General features: G+C 34.4%; 2 protein-coding genes across 2 annotated transcripts; one reads left to right on the plus strand and one right to left on the minus strand.

The window, feature by feature from the left end:
- Nucleotides 1-2,880: 2,880 nt before the first annotated feature.
- HELRODRAFT_65156 (hypothetical protein) lies at nucleotides 2,881-3,680 on the minus strand (the record flags this gene model as incomplete). The annotated part of the gene is made up of 3 exons (XM_009021358.1): nucleotides 2,881-3,153; nucleotides 3,330-3,440; nucleotides 3,564-3,680. The coding sequence occupies 3 exons, from the start codon at nucleotides 3,678-3,680 to the stop codon at nucleotides 2,881-2,883; spliced, it is 501 nt and encodes a 166-aa protein (XP_009019606.1).
- A 14,364-nt stretch (nucleotides 3,681-18,044) lies between these two features.
- On the plus strand, nucleotides 18,045-22,438 carry HELRODRAFT_155789 (hypothetical protein; the record flags this gene model as incomplete). Its single annotated transcript, XM_009021359.1, has 13 exons — nucleotides 18,045-18,066; nucleotides 18,919-18,995; nucleotides 19,163-19,322; nucleotides 19,534-19,634; nucleotides 19,905-20,002; nucleotides 20,190-20,284; nucleotides 20,431-20,553; nucleotides 20,621-20,730; nucleotides 20,966-21,109; nucleotides 21,467-21,550; nucleotides 21,656-21,751; nucleotides 21,993-22,079; nucleotides 22,358-22,438. 13 exons carry the CDS (start codon nucleotides 18,045-18,047, stop codon nucleotides 22,436-22,438), a joined length of 1,278 nt encoding a protein of 425 aa, XP_009019607.1.
- Between the last annotated feature and the right edge of the window lie 578 nt (nucleotides 22,439-23,016).

Genomic DNA, 23,016 nt, shown 5'->3' on the forward strand with positions numbered 1-23,016 from the left:
TTTTACTGGCGACAGTTTATCAATGCTGCCTATAGCGTAAAACGTAAAAGATGTTTATCGTGTGCACATGAGTCCACACATACATACATATATACACATACAGACACACACAAACACACAACATGACATTAATCCGAATCTTCGGATAATATTATGACGTCATCATCATTGAATTTGTTGGAAGACTTTTTGTTAGCAGGTGAAGATGCCAATGAAGTATTATTGAAAGTTGGCAAAATGTTGCTTTGTTGAGTGGAGCGTTGTAGCTGTTGTGGCTGTTGTTGTTGTTGTTGTTGCTGCTGCTTGTTAAATGAACTACTTTTCTGATGTTGCTGCTGAAGTTGTAGTTGTTGCTGTAGATGCAGCCTGTTAAATTGTTGCGATGTTTGCTGAAGTTGATGTTGCACTCTGCTTTTTTGCAGACTTGTTGTAAATCGTGGTTGTTGTTGCTGTTGTTGTTGCTGTTGTTGATGTTGTTGTTGATATGTTTGACCTTTTTGTTGTTTTGAAGATGTGTTGAAATAACTTTCCTTTTGTGAACCTCGAAGCATGGAAGCATTATGAACTTGTTGTTGATGTTGATAATGTTGTTGTGGCTGCTGAGGTGGATGCAGATGTTGTTGTTGTTGATGTTGTAGATGTTGTTGTTGATGTTGTGTAAGACCTTGAGATGAAGCACCTGGTTTGTAAGATGTCTGAGCAGAAGATAGTGAGGAGGAGGAGGAAAACATTGTTGACGCTCTTGGCGGACTGTCGTGTGCTGTTGCTGAGGCTGATGTTGTTGCTGCTACTGATGATGATGACAACGGTGTTGTTGTCCTAAACGATGCTGTTGTCATAAGGGAGGTTGCTGTCATAGACGACGTTGCGAAAAATGTAGTTGTGTTTGATGTTGTTATAAATTCGCGTGTTGAAATATCAGATACGGTGTTGTTGTCTCTAACGTACTTTATGTCATTCATCTTCAAGGGTTCACCATGCATCACAGTTTGCTGTTGTTGCCGCTGATATTGTTGTTGCTGAGGCTGTTGCGGCTGAGGTTGTTGTTGAAGTAGTTGCTGCTGACGCTGCTGACGCTGTTGTAGTAATTGTTGTTGAGATTGTTGCTGGAATTGTTGTTGGTATTGTTGCTGAAATTGTTGCTGGGATTGTTGTTGGGATTGTTGCTGAGATTGTGGCTGGAATTGTTGTTGGGATTGTTGCTGAAATTGTTGTTGAGATTGTTGTTGAGATTGTTGATTTGTAAACTGCTGCGAAAGTTTGCTGAATTGTTGATTGGCAGTTTGTTGGCTGTCAGGTTGTTGTGAATAACTTTGTTGTTGTGAGTAACTTTGTTGTGGCTGCTGTGGTGCTACTTGCTGTCTATAGCCCGGAGTCGTCAGCTATAATGAATAAAAAATAACAATTAAATGGAGCCATCGAGAAACATTATGTATCCAGAAAGCGTCAAAAATGTTTGCGCTACATTTGAAAGCCGTAATAGGAGCGATCAGCTAGCCAAAGCACAAAAATTACGAGCATTAAGTCAAATAAAAAATAATGGTAGATGATACCTTTGAATTCGAGCCACTGGTAGTTACAGGTTGCTGCTGTGTTTGCTGAGATTGTTGAGGTTGGTGATAACGCGGTTGCTGATAATTTTGAGCCAGTGGCTGTCGTTGTTGTGGTTGATGCAACTGACTGCCGAAACGCTGCCTCATCACACTTTGGTTGCTGGGAGATGATGCAGAGAATGATGATGACATGAACGACGATGGAGTTTGATACATCTGTTGTTGTCTCTGCGGATGTTGTTGAGTCAAACCTTGCTGCTATGAGGTGGATTTTAGAAAAGTTTATCTGATCGAGTAATGTCAGCAAATGCTGAAACCACATTTAAATTTTTAAATTTTCTACATTCTCAAGCTTTACGAACTGGTCAACTTCTCAAAACACAAATTAGTGCAGTTAAATAAAAAAAATTTACGACTCAAAAACATAAGGCAAATTTAGCCAAGAGACGAGGCTAAGCTACATTATGTTAATGTTGAAAAAGATGTACCTGAAATACTCTGGCATGGTGTTGGTTCATACAGAACCTTTTTATTTCATCGATCGTGGGTGTGTACCTTATCTGTTGGGTGGTTTCAATTTATCCGTTGAAATGTATGCGTATGCATGTGCTGTACATGGGTGTACGTTTGTATGTATGCTAAAACCAAATCCTAATGAATGACACTAAACAGTCAAACATCAGATAACAAATGGTTGTATGTATGTATGTGTCTATATGTACCTATGTGTCAATAATTATATTATTATTATTATTTAATAAATGAAGTTGACATTCATTCATACATGTCACTCATTTGTTCATTTATTTATTTAACATTTACATTCCTCATTAAATTCATTTCTATTCATCGAATCACTCGTCTGCTTCCACACATTCAAAAAATCATAACAGTTGAGAAAATATTTCTTTTTAATTTAATCATTAAAAATCGTCATGATCGAGAAACCTCTTCAAATAACAAACACCCAACAACTTCCAACCATTAGAGCCACCATCACCTCCACCATCAACTGACACAAACACGACCACACCTTGTGAACCAGCTTGTAGGTGTCCACCATGACGTCATCAAGTGGTTTGGTGGGCAGTCTGACGCATTGCTGTCTGATGTTGTAGATGCACAATAGGAAGTCCACCATGGCAGAAAACGTAGGCGGGTTTTGGTTTCTCCCTGAATCATTTACCAAATCGTTGACGTTGTTGTCATTCGCGGTGGTGTTTTCGTCTTTGAGACTGTTGAGTTGCTTGTTCAAAACCTGACAGCACATCAAGAAGGCTTTCTTCGACAATTTTTCTCTTTCATAATCTCTCAGATACTTTCTGGTTTACAAAAATAATAGAGCAGTTAATAAAGAACAATGAAATTGAATGAGTGAGAATGAAAGAGAGAGAGAGAGAGAGAGAGAGAGAGAGAGAGAGAAGAGCACATACTTGGCAGCATTTTCAGGGCACCTGCTGAGTTGCAGATGCAGATTGAAGAGCATCTTTGCATCATTTGTGTACTGGAGCACGTCCAGCAGTAACTTGATGCAGCGATGGAGATGTGAGGAGAAAGAACCACACCTGTCTAGGTCAGAAGATGGAAGTCGCCACAATCCCTGTCACACACATTGCGTTGTTGTGTTAATTCAATTACTTTCTCTTACAAGCCATTCATTAAAAAATTTGAGATAATTTTCAGCGACAACTTTACAGAATAACAAAATATTTGCAATAAAACAACTAACCAAATTGAAGAAATAAAAAAAAGTATTGTTAACGAATGAAAAGTTACATTGAATAGATTATGTTGTTTCCTGTCATGAAAGAGTCCAACGCATTTGAAGTTGTTGTATGGGAGGATGAAATTGTTGCCCAACAACAACTCTTTGCAGTGCTCTATATTCTGTAAACGTTCGAATCAGTGTACATTTATCAGCAAACGACTAGTTGGATGAAGCAAGTAATTTGAAATCGTGAATTACATTATTAAGAGATTAATAATGATGGAAAATATTCGCAAACTTACTTTAAACCTATCACAATAGAAGTAGATGTGTGCTAGTCGATATACAGATTTGAAGTGCCACGGATACCTGGAGAGGACGAGCGTGAACGCTCTCATACATGTTATCATCAGGGACATGAATCTAATCTCTTTCGATGATGTCATCAGTGGCTGTGGTAACGACATTTGCGATGACGATGCCAGAGACGATGATGATGAGGACGATGTTGTTGGGCAGTGAGACGTGGTTACTGCATTATCAATGGAGTCCTTGTTTGTAGCATTTGTAGCAGACGTTTTGGCGATGCTTGAAGTCGCCACATACGATGATGAAGATAACGATAAAGAGCTAACATCATAATTAGACGATGATGTAGCAACATTAATACTGCCAGAGACATGAGTCTTAATGTCACGTTGGTCAGGGATAGCATCATTATAAAATGATTTGGCATCGCCATCACTATTCAACTGATCACGAGCTGGTATTATCGGCTGATCACTTGTTGAAGAGGATTTTGGGATCACACTGCAGTCTGATGGAAGATTGAGTGGTTTATCATAGGTTGATACCATCTTCTGGTCTTTGTTAGTTGAAAGACTGCAAACTGCAATGCTATCGGCAGAGTTTTGAATGTTGACGGTGTGAGTTGTAGAAAGATTACTACAAATATTTCCTTGGCTAAGAATTGATTCAATCAGAGAAAGAGACGTGGAACTGGCAACGCTGGTCAGAGCTTGCGATTGCATGCATTCGGATAATACTTTATCAACAATTATGACGTCATCGTCATTCTTGAGATCTTCATCGTAACTGTCGTTTCTGGTAATGATGAAGTTGTTTGATTCGTCAGTGGCAACAACTTTTAAGACTACATTACCACAAGCGCCACCCTCGTCGCCATCTTCCCTCCTTCCTTCACACTCCATTTCGTCGATACTTCCATTATTGTTACTGCCATCCTCATTTCTTTCCATCCCCAGAGCCATGTTATCATCATTTTTGTAATTAGCACCAAAAGCATCTACGGAATTCATCAAATCACTCAACTTTTCCAAGCGTTCCAAACCGGCCACCCAGCGGTTTTGCTGGTACGTTGAAGCAACTGTTGCTGCTGTTGCTGATACTGAAGTTATAGAAGGTGTTGTTGGTGTTTTGGTAGTTGACTTTGTCGCTACGCTCGTTGCTGATGTTGCTGTTGTTGTTGCGATCAATTCAACGTTGCCATCGATTTTGATGAAAGTATCATTCTCAAGCAAACAACTTGCAGAATTATTAATAATGTTGATATTGTTTCCAATGTTGATAGCATTATCATTGCCTCCATAGTCGTCTTCCTCCATTGCTTCTTCATCATCAACTTCCTTAGGTACAACGTTATCTTTGTTGGTTGTTGAATTAGTTCTTGAGGCGTTATAAGATAGTGGAGTAGGCAGTTTCACTGGGGAATGGTACTCTTCAACAGCCACGACAATGTCTTGCAGTGAGACAAGGTCCTCATCGTAGTCCAGACATTCAGACGACTTTCGACGCTGTTCAATTGTTGGGGGTGCCTGTGATGAAGCTTTTTTATTTTTCTCATTATCATTCTCATCTTTATTATCATTAAAAATATTAGATTGATAACTATCACTGGCGACGTCATCTTTAATAATATCAAGATTTTCATCAGCAGAGATGTTAACCATATTATCATCGAGACCACCACCACGAGCAATCCTGTCGCCACCATCGCCGCCACCACCGCTACGAACCGCTACAATTTTTTCCCCAATTGTATTCACAACTACATCACCTGCCGACTTCACACAATCGTCTTCTTTTCCTTCTGCTACTCCCACCTTACAGCCAGCACTTCCATCTCCACCATCGTCAGCAACGCTACTGCAAATAACTTCGACGTTAACAATCTTATCATCATTATCACCGTCATCATTCTTCTTAGCCAGAGTTTCAGTTTTGTTGCAGCCGGCAGAGCTAGCAACAGTCTCCCACTTTGATTTGTTGTCTACCCTCCTATCGAGCTGCTCGTGCAGCGTGACCAGAGGAGTGTCTTGCACCAGCGTCAAGTACTTTTCAAATACCTCAAACGGAATGTTCTGCAGTTGTCCTTGGTTGGTTATCAAAAATTTGGCCGTGCTCACGTGCATTCGGTAAAACATCTGCGGTGATGAGGACGATGCGGTGAGGTGATGTTTATGTGATAGTGTGATTATGTCACGAATATCATATGATAATGTCACGTAATGTGATTGTGTGATGATGTCACGTAATGTGATTGAACGACTAAATGTGGTGACGATGTATCTTAAATTATAAATTTTCAATTATTTTTTGAATGGTGATACAGATTAAGGTATAGATTAGCGTTGGACCGACTTCGAGTGATTCAACAGCCAAGTGTGGCGGGTTGTAGTAAGATATGTTCCGCTTTGGGTACTTCGCCTTCTCAACGTGTAGATGGTGGCTGGCCTGAGTTTTGTGATGATATCGTTATGGTGATGCCTTGTATGCATTCAGTTAGCATGTGTGTGTCATATACGTATATAGAGTTTTGCATGAATATAACAACGATGATGATGATGATGATGACGGTTATGTCGATAAAGGTGATAAAGATGATGATAATGATGAAAATAGTGATGACGACCGACGATGGCGGTGATGATGATGTTGGATTTTAATAATTGCTGCTGAAGGTGGTGATGAAACAAAAAGAAGGAAAAATTCTCCTGTCACTACTATATTTAAAGCAAAATCGGTTGTTCAATTTCTATTAATAAATAATAATAAACATTTAATTTTCATTTAATCAAAGTTAAAATTGATGTGAAAATTTGCCTTGAAAATAACGCGAATAAAATGTTGACATATCACTACACATTGACTAAATAACCTGGAGATAACAGTTCAGATAAGTTTCGGGTTGCTTGCACAACTTCTCAGCCACCTTGCCAATCATGTAGTGTTCAAGCCACTCCTCGCCTGAGCCAGCATCATGTTCATGTGCTTGCTGGAAACATTCGTAACATAACTGCAACATCCTTTCCTTTCGAGCCATCAGTTCTTCCATTGATTTGTCTTTGGGTGGCAGTGTTGAAGTTCTCGGTATTGTAATTGTTGATGTCAGTGAAGTCGCTGATGTCATTACAGCTGCTGATGTCACTGAGGCTGATGTTGTCAGTGGAGTTGTAGTTAATGTTGTAGTTGTTGTCTTTGTTGTTGAAAGTTGATCAACCATATTGTTGTTGTTGTTGTAGAAATTCTGTGAAAAAAAGTTAACGAGTATCATTAATAGAGATACCATCAGGCTGACTGTTACAACTTACATTGTTGTTGCTGTCGTTGATTGTGTGGTTGCCGTGGTTGTCGTTGTTGTAGTTGTGGTTTAGTTTCAATAAAATCTCATCATCTCTCTTCTATTTAATATTTTGAATAAATAAAAAATTAGGATTTTAAAAGGTACTTATTCAATTAGGACAACGATAACATGAAATATAAATTAATAAACCGTATCTCTCCTATCACACGAGACGATACTAATGCAATGATAAATAAAAAAAAATGTGAGCAGTAAGCAGATGAGTAGAGACCTGTTTAATGATGTTGGATAGATGTGTAAGGATGATGTAGACGCACGTTCCATATTCTATCCACAACTTGCTGTTCGAGTTATCTATTGAGAGCGCTCGCTTGAAGCAATTCAAAGAATTCCTCGACAATTTTCCAATGTTCAAATCCGGCTTCATGTCGTGCTGGGCAAACAAAAATTTAATTCATGATCATTATTTTCTCAAAATATACTTTTATCTAAAAAATTATTAACAATAAAAGGAACGTAAATAAAAAAAAACAGAAACACGATAAAAACGAAAAAGCAAGCAGAGAAAAACAATGAAAAAAACCAACCGCGGATAGCAGATCTTCGAGTGAACTGGAATGGATAAGAGCCAGTGCCGCCCATGAATCAAATCTTTTTGGGTTCATGCAGAGGTCCTTCATGTAATACGTCTGGGCCTTCCTATTTCAGTTAGTTACAGTGAGAATCAGGAAATTACGCTTACACATCCGTCGCTATGCTAAATGTTTAATTGTGTTCGTGTGTGTCTGGATATATAAACAGTCATCTATCAGTATGCATACGTTGAATTGTGTGTGTGTATGTGTGTGCGTGTGTGTGTGTGTGTGTGTGTGGGTGGGTGGGTGTGTGTATGTGCGTGTGTGGTGTGTGTGTGTACGTGCGTGCATTTCAAAAAAACTTGAGGCATAATGCCAACATCAATAAACTAACTCAGGGTCTCCATTCTTGAAGTGGTGGTCAGCCAGCAAATAGTAGATATCCATAACCACTGGACTGTTTAATCAATGCATTTATTTAAAAAAGACATTTTTATCACCGTTGTTTTTAAAAGTACGCTGCAGTTTCACACTTTGACATCTGCACGCGTCTATCCTAGCCTTGCAGATGGAATAAAAAGTAATTATTTAAAAGTGAATGCCGATACTAACTCATCTGAGGCAGTTTCTTTAGGAATGTGATCAGCATCCTCATCATCGTTGTCGTCATCCTCCTCACTGCCATTTATATACCTCCTCACATTATCGTAAGTAGTATCTAACATAAAAACAAAACATTTGTATGTCAATGTATGCTACATGTCAACCAAACAACCGACCGACCAACCGACCTACCTATGTTTGTTATGGGTGGAATGAGAGGGAGCATCTTCATCAGCAAACCCTCGAACTTGGTTTTATGATTGAATAATTTAATATTTTATAAATAAGTTGTAATTAAAAATAAATGTTTCAATTAAACAAATCACAATACAACAATTGTGAAGGACCAAAAATGTATTTCAAAAGAAATTGCTAGAGGCTCAACCAACATGTAAGATGTAGAAAGTTTGAAATGTTTGCCGAAAATTAAGGAAATAAAATAAAATGTCGTTTCAACATGGATACGACAGACCTCATTTGATATGGAGCTCGTTTTAATGCTATCATATTCTGGCAGTGTGGCTGGTTTATAGTAGGAAAACAACGAGTGGCAGTGACTCCATTCCAGAGATATCTAATGACGTCACGATGATATCATAATGATGCCGTGATGATGCCGTGACGATGTCGGATGTCATGATGATGCATCAGTCAAGTAATCGTAACGTATTTAGTAAAATATTATTGAACTTAATGAGGTCAATCTCAACAAAAAAACTGAATAATTCTATAGGACAAATAACGCAATTATTTTCCACTGAATTGAATGAATGAATCTGCTAATTTGGACGCAGAGTTGATTCAAAACATTTGCACAGTTTTTAACATTTACGCGGACCTGCGTGGAGTTGTGGTCCTCCAGATATTTGACCCTGGCCTTCTTACTCGGATAGCCATGCAGACAGTAGAAGGCTTGCTCAAGTGCGTACCTCAATTCATCGATGCATGATTCCGATAGGATTTTATGCTGCGCTGAATGTTTTCCATCGCCAGTTAGTTCCTGTCCTTTGGTAGCATCATTGGTTGGAGGAGGAGGAAGACTGTTACGATCGGTGCTGATGTCGTCGTCTTTGTTACTGCTGGCCTCGCTTTCAATCATTTTGTTGTTTTCATTTACGATGGTCATCAGTTCGTCGACAACGAACAGTAGGTAATCTGAACCATCCAGTGAGCACCAACTATTTCTGGAGGTTATTTGGCGATGGGGGAAAATAATTATAGGTGGATTTGAGGAATGAATGAGGTTAAGTTTTCAACCAATAAAGAGCAAAGGTTGATTGAAACCTGCCAATGTAATCATGACTGGTCGTAATGATCTTGAGAAAACTTGGAAGGTCATCGTCGTCGTCGTCCTCGTCCTCATCAATGTGGCCATCTTCTTTGAAACAATTGTTGAACTCCGTCAAACTGTTGAGGGAAAAAAAATGATAGTGAAAATCAGATCATTAAACAGTTGAAAATGCAGGCACGAATTTGACAAGACTCAAAAACTTAGTGAGATTTAAAATGAAAACTAACACAAAACAAAACATCAATAAAATAAAACACAAAATGATGATTTCTACCTACACAAAAAAAGTACAACGAACAAGACACAGGCAGTTCAGATGAACAAAAAATAACTAACAATTTGATAGTTCGGTAGAGGCAGATCCAAACTGAACTAGGAAATGATGGCGATGACTTCAAGATTGATGACAACGATGATGACGAGGATGAAAAGGATGATGACGACGATGATGATGACGGTTTGTTTTCCTCGTCAAAAAGGTTCAGCAGTATGAGAATCAAGTTGTTCACAAATCTATGAGCGTGCTCTCTCCTCAGTACTTTCAATTCATCTGTTTCACATTCTATGCAGCTAGAACCAACATTTAATAATAAGTATAATACAAATATAAATAAATCATCGGCATGATGTATTGAATGATGATGATAACAATGAAGATGTTGATAGTGGTGATAAGAAAGATGATACTAGTGACGAATTAACAGAAAATTTAAAATATCGAGACATTTAAAACGCATAAACTTACTAATCAATATAGTTGAATATAATCATAAAACATTTGATGAGATCTCCATTGCTTTCCTGCTTGTTCTCATCAGCGCCGCTCCTACACTTCATACTCTGCTGAATTTGTTGGTGCTTCAGGTTCAGAATGAACTTCAAAATTTCGTCAAAAAACTTTTCAGACCACACCACGCACTCCTAAAAAGTGATAATTAATAATAATAATGTTGATGTCGATGGTAATGTTTGAGGTGTTGCTGATGAAATTATCGATGATGACATTGCTGATAATGTTTCAAACGATGATAGCATCATGATAAATAATTCAACTATTGATAATCCCATATTTAACGGGACGATTGCCAAAATAGATGCACTACCAAGTAACAACCCATCTTAACGCTCCACACTGACGAACACACGAAACACACCACCTGGTATCTGGATAGGGAGTACAAAGATTGCAGCATCATGACCATCATCTGCATCCTTCTCAAATCCGGACAGGATGTTGCTGCATCAGCATTTCTCGAGGAAAATGACTCGTTCAGAAGTTCAACGACCTTTTCATAGTTATCCTCGTTGAATATTTTGTGAACATCTTCCAAGCACTGCTTGCGTTCAATTGATTGCAGTACACTGTCCACGGTTTCTTATACAAAGTGCAGTTTATTTTTTCATTACTTTGTTTTAAATGAAACATTTTTATACAAAATCACAAAGAAAGAGAAAATTAGTCTTACGAATATTTCAAGTAAAATTAAAAGTAATTTACTGTTTGAAAAACAAGTTCATCAAGTAACCTGAAGAAATGACATTATCATGGGAGCAGTTGACTAAAAGTAGACAACCATTGCCAACTCCTTTCACTAGCTCCAATAGCTGCGAAAATCACAGTAACTGACCATTACACAATTTCAATGCCATAATTGATTTTAAGAAGAAATAAAAGAACAAAACTCACACCTCATACAACGCATGGGAAGCTTCATGCAATTTGTTGGTGTGCACCAGTAGCTTACATTCCAACCAACAAACTGAAGATTGGTGGTGAGTTACTAATATTATCATTGTTATCATAATCATCATTATTTATTGCAATAAAAAAGTTAAAGATACAAAAAAAAAAGAAAAATTATATTACAGCGTCTTAACGTTTAAGTATTCGAGCCAAACTAAAAGACGAAAAAACAAAAAAAATTAATTTTAAAATAATTTTGAAATTTTTTTTAAATAAAGACCGTCAGATCCAACTTGAGTTAAATAAGTTGTGTGCATTTATGCAATTGAATAAAAATGATAACGTAGAAAGAGCAATGTAATATTGATGAAATGGAAATGGAAGAATGGGAAGGAGGTGATGATTGAAAGAGGATGAGCAGACCTCTTGCAGCGAACTCATCAGCATGTTCTGCCTCAATATTACTACTCATCCCACATGTTTTGAGGTATGTTAAATAGCTCACGTGATCGTCGTTATCATCATCATCATCATCGCCACCTCTACAAGCACTATCATCTTCATCATCATCGTTGTTGTTGTTGATCTCAGAGTTGGGTTGATATTTCATCCCATCCTCCTCGCTATAGAGGCATGCAACAACATCTTCATCATTCAAGCAGTCATTAGACTTCATTGCAGAGCTATTTGGCGTAATTGATTTAATCAAAAATTATAATAGATGTAAAATTGTTATCATGTCAAAAACTTATAATTATTCATCCTTTAAAGAACAATAGTTATTACTAGTTCAAGATCAAAAATCAAAATGTGAGAGAGCATTGGAACCTAGCCAGCGTTGTTGATGGACGTTTTGACCTGCAGGTGGCCAACATTTCCTTTTTTTCATCGAATTTCAGCTCCATGTAAGACAAGCAGGCCTGCGTTACAATGAACAGAAGATAATTCAAACATTAACAAACAAACTAATTATTTGCTTGATGTGACAGATTCATTAACTGAAGAATGGTTACAAATTTTTTCATTTAATTATTCATCGTAATTGTTGAATAGTAAGATAAATTTCTGTGGAATAGAATGGAATTAGCATACTTTGGCATAGGAACGCTTCACGTCCTCACACACTCCATTGCTGGAAAAAAAATTAAAATAGCAACATCTAATTATTATCTGAATGGAATATCAAAAGAAGTTTTATAATAGACAAATCAAAAGAAATAGGTGCAACAAAGAATTGAATTCTTTGAAACCGCTATGGCCTGCTAATTAAAAAAATAAAATACTGGCGTGTTTCAATGAAAACGTCCTACCTCGGGAAACCGGGTCTCTGGACGCAAAACGAAGATTGATTGATTGATTCCAATGAAAAACATGGCACAAACCTCGTGAAATCATCAAGAGACGTGTGCTTGATCATTCTTTCGAAGCATTTTTTGTAAGTACTGGTCAATCCAGAAGGCCTTAGGAAAAGAATAATTACTCCATATAACGATAATTTTAAAAAGTACATATATGAAGAGCCGCATCTAGATAATAAATCTTTAGTAACAAACAAATGAACAACAAAAAATGTGTGAAAAAGCGTACTTCTACAAAAAATTAATTCAACCAAGACACAATGAGCAGACAAACCAAGTCAGATGATAGAACTGTTGCAGTTGGAAGACGTAATTCTGCAGAAGTTGGAAATAATTTTGAGCATCTTGTTGCTCCCTGAGAAATGAGATGACACTTGCACTTTCTTCCTCCTCGGATAAAAATGCTTTGGTTGCAAAAACATCGGCCACAAAATTCTTGCCGGGTGTTTGGTTCGCCTCTATGCCTTTTACACTCTTATTAGTGGTGGCATGTTCTTTCCTTGTTCCATCTGACGTTTCAACATTTTGTAACGGTCTGCAGGGTGAACGTTGAAAAATAAAAAAACATTAGCACCAACCGTTTGTGAGGGAAAACATTTTTGAACGGTGAATGAACAACAAAATCTTAAAAGTTCAAGTTAACCTCTGAAAAAATGTTGGGAGCATGTTTATGAGAGAGTCATACAGCTCGTAATCAACATTCACTTTGGATTTTGAAGCACATTTAACCTTGGTACATACAAATAAAATTATGTTAATATGAGTTCAAATTCGTTGTTGACCAGTTAAATAAAGTAATGTTAAACCAAAACAAATGGTTCATACTATTCACACTCGTGTAGGATTATTCTAACTAATTATGTTAAAAAATTAATCCAATTACAAAAATATTGTTGATGGAAAAATAGTTCTGCACATGTTTGAAAGAGGCACAAATTAACAGTAAAAAATATTGTAATGTTATCTACATGTGGTATTATCAACATGTGGTGTTATCAACATAAGATGTTATCAACATGTGATGTTATCAACATAAGATGTTTTCAACATACTCTGGAAGACCTCCTCTTGAAGTCAGGTTCGTCCGGAATCAACCACGACATCTTTCTCTTCTTAGTTTTCTTTTTTGATGCGTCAGCTGTTCATTAATTATAATAATATCTTCATTATATAGTTTATGAGGTCAGAACATAGGAATATAACAGATTCTCAAGTATTAATCATGATAAAAATTGAAAAATAAGCTAATAAAATGTCAAAAGCTTGCAGACAATTATGGCGAAACAGCTTTAAAAATTTCAGTGCATGGCTCAAAAAAGAAATCCTTCAAACGTTTAAAGACGTCATTTTCAGGATTCGAAACAGTTCTATCGGCGTGTTTGTCGTTCACCAGTACATCCGGTTCATTTGTTGCCCGTTGTTTCGTAATGCTTGTTTCATGGCAGTCAACGTTCGCCACTGCACTCTTATCACTGCCATTCACTTCAGTTGACGGATCATTAACGAGGAGTGTATGGGTAGAAGTTGTTGTTGTTGGTGGTGGTGGTGTAGTTCCAAACGCAACGGCATTATTATCGCTGGAATGATTTCCTTCAACATGCATCATTTCCTCATCTTTCTCATTCTCGTTTCTCTTACCTACCAAACCAACAGCACCAGGCGATTCTAAAACGTTATCATTGTTTTCGATGCTACTTTTCATCTCACCACTTTTATCGCCAATAGGATTATGCAACTGACAACTGGGCCCACCATATTTATCTTGCCCATTCAACAAATTGTCCTCAACATGACCAGATTCGTGATTGACACCGTTGATTCTAGATTCACTGCCCTTCAAAACATTCCAGATGTCCACATCCAAACTGTCGGTCCAGTTCATCATTCCAGCAAACGACTGGAATTAATAAAAAAAAAATAATTAAAATATACATTTAAAAAGTAAAATTCAATGAATTGAACCAAAAACACTACAAACAAACTGACCAATGACGACGACGATGACGTCACAGTGTCATACAATGTCAACAAACATTCACCCAATGATTGCCATCTGGTAATTAACGATAATAATATTATTTGGCCATTAATAATTATAAAATTGTTTCATAGTCATCTGCAAATTATAACATTGGTACACTGTAGATATTTCAAATTCTTTCAAAAATTAGAAATAGACTGTAAAACAAAAAAAAAATAAAGACCTGGAGCCAAATCTTCAGTTGCAATTTAAATGAAGAGAAAAAAAATCACTTGCAAGTAGTAAAGTTTGTATATAAATGAATGAAATTAAGATGCAAATTGACGATGTAATCTGTGAAAAACATATAAAATTTCTGACTGCTATATATTGACAGGTTGAAGATAACATTAATGTGAATGTGCCACATGAATGCACGCTGAGAACAAACATTCTTAGTGGAATTTCATCAATTTGATAATTTTAACACTCCTTACAATTTCAACAATTTAAAAAAAACAGTAAAACAGACATAAATACGCATTAAAAAGTCAGGCAAATAGCCATTATGAAAATGTAAGGCGTTCAGGAACATGGAAACAAAACGTATAGTTTGTGAGAAAAAAGTGACGTTGGTAGAAAAAAAAGTGGCGTTACTTCAATTGCGATAATGGAGGATGAAAATTGAGATCCGGTAGTGGTAGCCTCTTCAGAGATTGTTCGATCCTCTGGCTCCTTTGCTCTATTATCCTATTGATCAACTGGTCATAAATGGAGAAATAAGAGATTAGGAACAATTTATGGCGTCATGTTAATCTTCTACCTTATGTGAAAGTTAAGGATATTATGTCATACTATATTGTAGTCTATAAACTGCTAATAGTTAAATATTTTATCAATGTTTGATGTATATGTTTTTAAAATATTTAAACTGAAATTGTTTCACAACTTATCCTTATTTTTGTTTAGAAACCATTTTTTGTCATTAAAAAAAATTATAACAAAATGCACCAGGTTTGAAGTTTGAAAAATGGAATGAAAAAAGTGTATGCATGGTCTAACATAATAATGAAATAACTCTGTAAATTTATTTTATAAATTTATATTTATTTTAAACAAAACAACTGAAGCTCCTTCCAGTTCATAAGTTTCAGTAAAAGCAAACCAACACAACTAATGATTCGGATAATATGGTCATACAATTAGATATACAGTAGTAGGTGTGTTCATACATAAGGCACCCACCTTGTCAGATTCTTCTTGTGGAATCTCAACATCGTATATGTTGTAACTGAAAGATAAACAAATAAATAACTAAATTAATTTATCCATTCTTACATTAAATTCTAATAAAAAAATTAAAAAAGTGTTTTCACAGAAAAACAAACAAAACTAACGTAAATTGGAAATTGTTGTTGAACCAGGCTTCATAATGTGGAATATTCTTAAATATGTACCTCATCATTATGATTCCAGGCTTGAAGTTAGCATTGCACTGCAGTGCTGTGTGTATGTACCTCAGGCAGGCTAAGATGTTCAAACAAAAATATTGTCAACCAATAAACTTTTTCACATAATTAGTTAATTATAAATATAACAAAATGCACAACTGTTACATAGTGTTTCATCTAGCATCATAATGTTTGTCTATTTTGAATAAAAATGATAATTCAATAATCTTATTATCATGTAAAACCTTCGTAGTTCTCCAATATAAAGAGCACCGACACCAATCTTGACAGTGTAGGAATGTGATGAGCATTACATTTGAAAGCCTTTCAATCACAAAAAAAAACTGATCAGTGTAATAAAAATTTTGCCAATTTTTTTTCAATTTTAAACCTCCAATATTATTCTGAAAAATAATTGTAAAATTTTTTGTGACTTTTAAAAACATGAGCCAACCATTTCATAAGCATGTCTGGCCAGGGAATAATTAATGAGTGATTCAGACAACTGTCCTATCTTGTACCACATGCACACATCTGAATCATCAACCTCAATTGCCTCAAAAATAAAGAAACATCATTTTTGAATATATAATATTAATAGAAACATATTTAAAATAATACTTGATTTTTGTATATATTTTGTATATATTTGTATATATATATAATATATATATTGGATAAAGACTGTCAGAAATGAAATTATTGATGAAAATCACAGTACGTTCCACATTAGTTGGCTTCCTGCTTAATTCTTCAATTTATCAAACGGCAGATTGTAAATGATTGTCAAGTTTTGTGTTTCTCTCTCATGTAATTCTTTATAGCACCAATTTGTGTATCCATAGTGAGTTTTCTCAATAGCTTGGACGTTGTCATAGCAATGTATTCGGAATTATGTAAGTATATATATATATGTGTGTGTGTTAAAAATTACATGTACGAAAGAGAATCTTTTTATTATAATACATTTAAAAAACTAACTTTTATAAAATACTCTAATGCTGAATTCGGTTGCTTGCTGCTCTCAAACAGCTGAGCCAAATTTTTATAGATTGAATATTTCAATTTCTTGGCAGATTTGAAAATGATGGAAGTTCCTTTCTCATCTGGCTATAATAAAATTTAAAAAAAAAAATACAATGAAAGTTTTATAAGGACAAGTAAGATTGATTAATTTATTAAATAACACTAAAAAAACAATTGATAAATATTTCTATATATGCAATAGGAGTCAACCCAAAAATGAGACAATGCAATAATTGCTGGGTTAACCCTTTCACATTCAATGTTAGATTGTAAATCGAAAGATTATGAAAAATACAATAAAAAACATTAGTCAATCAATGAGTTGAACCTTGAAATAAGGACTATCCAAGAGTGTGAAATATTGACTGATGGCTTCATCAACGAGAGCATCTCTATGCAACCTCAGTGCTTTATTGTATGATGTCAGAATGTCTGCCTCTAATGATTCTTTCGATAGGACATTGTCAACGTAGTTTAATTCCACTGAGATTTTTTCATTTGTTGTGTGGCTTGAATTCTCATTAAGAGCAGCAATAGGCATGGTTATTCTGTAAATTTGGGCTTGTTAGGCTGGTTATGAATAGCAGATTATGAGAATAAAGTTGAAAATTTTTTTCATGCAATTTATTTTCTGATGCATTTATCTACCTGCTATAATAACAAATTCAATTCAAAATCACATCAAAGAAACCCAATCAACTAAACCAATTTTCACTTTATGGTTCAACTAAAAATTGAATGCTTACAAATTTGCTATATTAATCACAATGAAACAATAAACACAAAATATAATTAATTAATCCTAAGCAAAAGTGAAAACCTTTTAATTTATATTTTGATCCAAAGCAACAGAAGCTGCCAAATAAAAAAGTGAATCTAGTTTGAAAGAGATAGCAAAAAAACGTAAGTGTTAATGGAAAACTAAAATCAAATGTTGTAAATAGGTTCTCAATTTTATAGCCGTAGCCGGCTTGAAACAACAAGTATGTTTGTTTGTTTGTTAACAAAAAAAACATATATATTAAACAAAATTTGTTATAATTATTTTAAAAACTTACAGAAATACATAATTTGACAATGTTTTCTTTACTGCATTTATTAAAATATAAAAAAGTGCGACGTTTTCTATTGTATGAGTTCTTTGTTTTTAACATTTTCAACTTTATTTAATAAATAACCGGCTTTTGTCTGCTGTCGAGATTTACTATTGAAATTTCAGTCAAGAAATATAATGAGCGGCGGAGTTTTTGGAGGTAAATAAATAAAAATCATTTTTTCAGCTTTACATTAAATGACATAATGATGTGCAATAATTTTACACTGGAGACCGGGCTCTACTATTATATTTATTTATTATTATTTACTATTATAATTATATATAATATATAGATATATTATTTATTATATTAAAAATAAATAAACTATACTATTATAAATTATAATATATACTATACTCTTCTATAGTTAATCAACTAGTAGAGAAACTGTGTAGTGTCTAGTCTAATCTTAGACTTGTCTATTACTATTATTGCTTCTAGTCTACTCATTTTTATTTTTAAAATTTTACTAAGACTACTACCTAATCTTTAATAATGAATGTAATCAATCATTCTACACTTAAAATAAAATTTACAACACAACTTACCTGATACCAAAAAATCCCACTCCATACTGAAATTGAGTCTTCTTCTCACACTTAAGAGTAGTAAGTAGTAAAAAGAAAAAGTAATAAAATAATTAACCAACGGATTAACCCGAAAAGTTTTAAATGAATCAAAATCTTTGTTTTGTGATGTCATTAGTGTATAGTCAGTAGTTGAGTAGCAGGGTAGTACTTTTGTAAAATCATCATCATAACATAGCTGTTTTTATAGCTATCTGTCAGATTTTTTATGTTTTTTACAATATAAAAATTATAACATGCTTTTGTTTTTGTCAAATTATGCATGAATTATTCTGCTTTTAATTTTTAAAGTAACAAAATACTAGCCACTAGAGCAGACTTTTGATTTAATTAAATTAGTTTTATTCCTGTTTTTATAACATTATTATTTTCTTATTAAATTGAAGTTAAAGTAACTAATATTTTAACAAAAATGTGCCAGATGATATATTTTCATTGGTCTTTGATATTGGATCAAATTCATTTCGTGTTGGCTATGCAGGGGAGGATCAGCCAAGGGTTTTCATTTTTTTTTATTAATTTATTTCATAAATAAAATTTCAAATTTGTCTAATTTTTCAATATATGTATAATGCATTGTAAGAGATATGAATTATTTAGTTAATAAAATGTTTACCTGACATGAAATTTAAATAGGAAATATCTTATTAAATCCACTTATGCAGGGTGATTTTCCAACTTCAGTTGGAGTTTTAGACCTGAAGGAAACAAGGAATGAGGAAGGTAACTTTGTAACGAAACAGGACAAGTATGTGATTGATGTTGTTAACCTGAATGTTCCTAGAGAAGGCATGGAGGTCACCAGTTGTTTGAAGGAGGGCATGGGTTTGTTCCACTATTTTAGCAAAATTTAATGTAATTTTTTAATTATTTATGCATTTTACAAGTTTGGTCTAAAATGTCATATTTGTATAGTCATTCGTGAAACATAGGTTCATTTGTTGATATGTACTGCAATTATTTATTTATTTTCTTTTATTCAAAACAAGCATTTTCTTAAGTGGTTATACTATTTAATTAAATTTAAAATGGCCAGTGGAAGATTGGGAGATATTTGAGAAGCAGATTGAATATGCATATGGAAGGTTCATTGAGACTCCATCCGAGTACCATCCTGTCCTCATGACTGAGTCTGCGGTTTGATCTCTTTTTTACTTCATTTATTCAAAATTTCCATTTACCTAATCTTTATTTCCATTTGAAAGTGTGATGCTGTTTTAACCTTACACTTTTTAGAATCTACGGTTACTAATTTAATAACATTATGCTAATAATACTTTGATAATTTTATGCCGTTGTTGGTCTCTCCTGTTTTTGTTTACATCTGTTCACTGTTAATATAATCCTTTTTTTGTTACGACTACTGATAAATTTCCATAAATTTTAGTTATTGAATTTTTTCAACAGTGGAATGTACGATCGAAGAGAGAGAAGTTACTGGAACTTATGATGGAGAAGTTCAACATACCAGCTTTTTTCCTTGTCAAAAATGCCACACTCTCCGTGTAGGCTCATCATTTCATTCAAATCATTGCTTGCTTGCATGCGTTTTAAAATTTCTATTTCATGATCAACTTTTGAAATTCAACACATCTGTGTGAATTATGCAATTATAAATTTTGCACAAACATACTTATTCTTCATGGAGGATATCTGTAACTGAGACATTCGTATATTCATTTCACATTGCAGATATGCAAATGGTCGAACGTCAGGCCTCGTGCTAGACAGTGGTGCCACATTAACTTCAGCTGTCCCCGTATATGATGGCATGGTCATTCAACATGGTCAGTTTTTTTACTAGTATTAATTTAATGTCCATTTGCGTTTGTGTATAATATCTGTTTGAATTCGTTTGCTGTCATAACATCAATCCCAATTTGAGATTTGTATATCGCTCTAACGTGGGTTCCCTCTAAAATGAATAATTTAGGTATTGTGAAGTCTCCACTGGCTGGTGACTTCATCTTGATGGAGTGCAAGAAGTTGTTGGATGAGATGGGGATTGAGATTGTTCCTCCATTCTATGTGGCACACAAAGAACAAGTACCCGAAGGTCAGTCAGTTTCGAATGAGTTTGTTCCCTTTCTGTCCTTAATATTAATTATTTCATCAATAAACAGGCCAACCTCCAATATGGAAAAAAAGAGAAAACATTCCTGAGATGACCAAATCACATTTCAACTATTCAATTAAAGATGTCCTTAAAGACTTTGCTGCTCAAACGTTGCAGGTTCATTTGTAATTTTTTATTTCTCATACATACATTTTCATTCAAAATTTATTCCTACAAATCAATCACATCTTCCCTTTCTTTATTTGAGGTGTTTTTCTAACTACGTGCGATTTTTGAAATTGACTTACTGACGTTGCATGTACATTCTTTGTGTGAATGTGAACTGTTCAACGAATCAACGCTAATTTAAACAATAAATCTTCATTGTTGACTGAACTGTTTGCCGCCTCAGGTATCTGATTCCCCATATGACGAATCAGTGTTTGAGAACATGCCAACGCATCCGTATGAGTTCCATACGGGCTACAACTATGTCTTCAATCATGAAAGATTCAAAATACCCGAAGCACTTTTCGATCCATCACTTATTAAGGTAGTAAGTAGTTACTATTGCTATCCCAACAATTATGTAAATCATATTTTTTGCTACTCACTCTCAAATTTCATATTATAAAATTTAATTATTTAAATTAATCGATTTATTTATTTTCAATTAATCGTCATAGTTTGTCATCCACATTCTTAGCTGTAAAATAATATTACAAGGTCAAAAAAATAGTTTATACCAAGAAATGTACTATTTTACGTCTGGTGATTATAAAATTTGCAGTACTACTCTAATCCTCAACCATTATGTGGATGTTTACTGCATTAAAATGCACAACTTATACACATACATATATATACATACATGCATACATACATATATACATATACATACTCATGAACACAGGATGCACATGGAGGAAGTTCTATGTTGAGCATGAGTCACATTGTATCAACCAGTGTTGGATTCTGTGATATTGATATCAAACCAGTAAGTTGATACGTTAGGTATGATATCAATGCATTTATTATTATTATTATTATTAATGTTTTTAGACATAATATCTTTAATTTGTATTATTCATTTAATATTCAGAGCCTTTACAACAACGTGATCGTTGTCGGTGGAAACACACTTCTGAATGGATTTGTGGAGAGATTAACGAGAGATCTCAGTGCCAAGACTCCATCTGTTAGTTGGTTTTATTTTTTTGCGCTAGGTCATATGTTTTTTTTTTATTCATCAACTTAGGAATCTTGTGTGAACGAACTCAGTACAATTTTTAAAACTTTTAACATTCTTGCTTGCCTTGTTGAAGGATTGGTTAAATCTGCAAATAAGAAAAAATTATGCACTATATACAAAGTATAACTGATATTTTGTTAATTTATCAGTATAAACTGTAAGAACATGTTAAACATGCAAACAACAGAGCATGAAGTTGAAGATTGTATCATCCCCTGTAGCGTCGGAACGAAAGTACAGCAGTTGGATTGGTGGATCCATTCTTGGATCTCTGGTAACCAACCATCTCCATTTCATTTCTTGTTTTCCCGTTATTTCATTTCTAGAACCGCAATCAATACCGCGCATCGTTTTTTGTGTAAATATAGGTTCATATATAATTTTTATAAAAATTTATCTATAACATAGCCTCGTATCAAATGCTGCTTCTTGTAATGCAATCAACGAATTCAAACAACATAGGCATTAAAATTCTTAAATAAATATTTTTCACGGTGATTTCAACAAAATGATTTACTAATATTGAAGAGTTAATATTTAAAAACACTACAGAGCTCGTTCCCGCAGATGTGGATATCAAAGCAGGAATACGAGGAAGCGGGCAAAATTATTGTCGAGAAGAAGTGTGTCTAGTCTCTAGTCGAGTGTGTGTACGTTTATAAACTAATATTCAATCAACTGTGCTTGTCAGCGACGGTATCATGTTTTTAAATCCATGCTTTTATATATTTTTATTTTTAAAAAATTCAAAACAGCCTCTTGTATTTCAATACAAAAAAGATGGATTGCTTTTACAAATGTCTTTGCAAGGGTTATATTTATGCATACTATGATAAAACGTGTTTCTGCAAAACTAGAAAGCAGTTAACTAATAAAAAATGTTTAAAGTAATAAATAATTTTCATCTAACCAACTCAGTGCATTGTATCTACAAATCAACATTGGCGAAACCAGTGCCAAAACAAAGATTATGTAATTTTAAAATATCTCAAAAGTAACAGGCAAACTTATAAATAAATACCTTCCGTTACTTTTAATTACATCTAACAGACAACTTGAGATCACTTTAGTTGAGCTACTGTGGTAATATTTTCATATGATATTTATGTAAAATAAATCAAATTCCTAAATTTTGGTCAATAACTTTCAAGTTTATGGAATGCAAATGTAAACATACAAAACATGCTGCGTACATCTATAATAAAAAATCT

Source organism: Helobdella robusta, assembly GCF_000326865.2.
Source record: "Helobdella robusta unplaced genomic scaffold HELROscaffold_3, whole genome shotgun sequence".
Lineage (NCBI taxonomy): Eukaryota > Metazoa > Annelida > Clitellata > Rhynchobdellida > Glossiphoniidae > Helobdella > Helobdella robusta.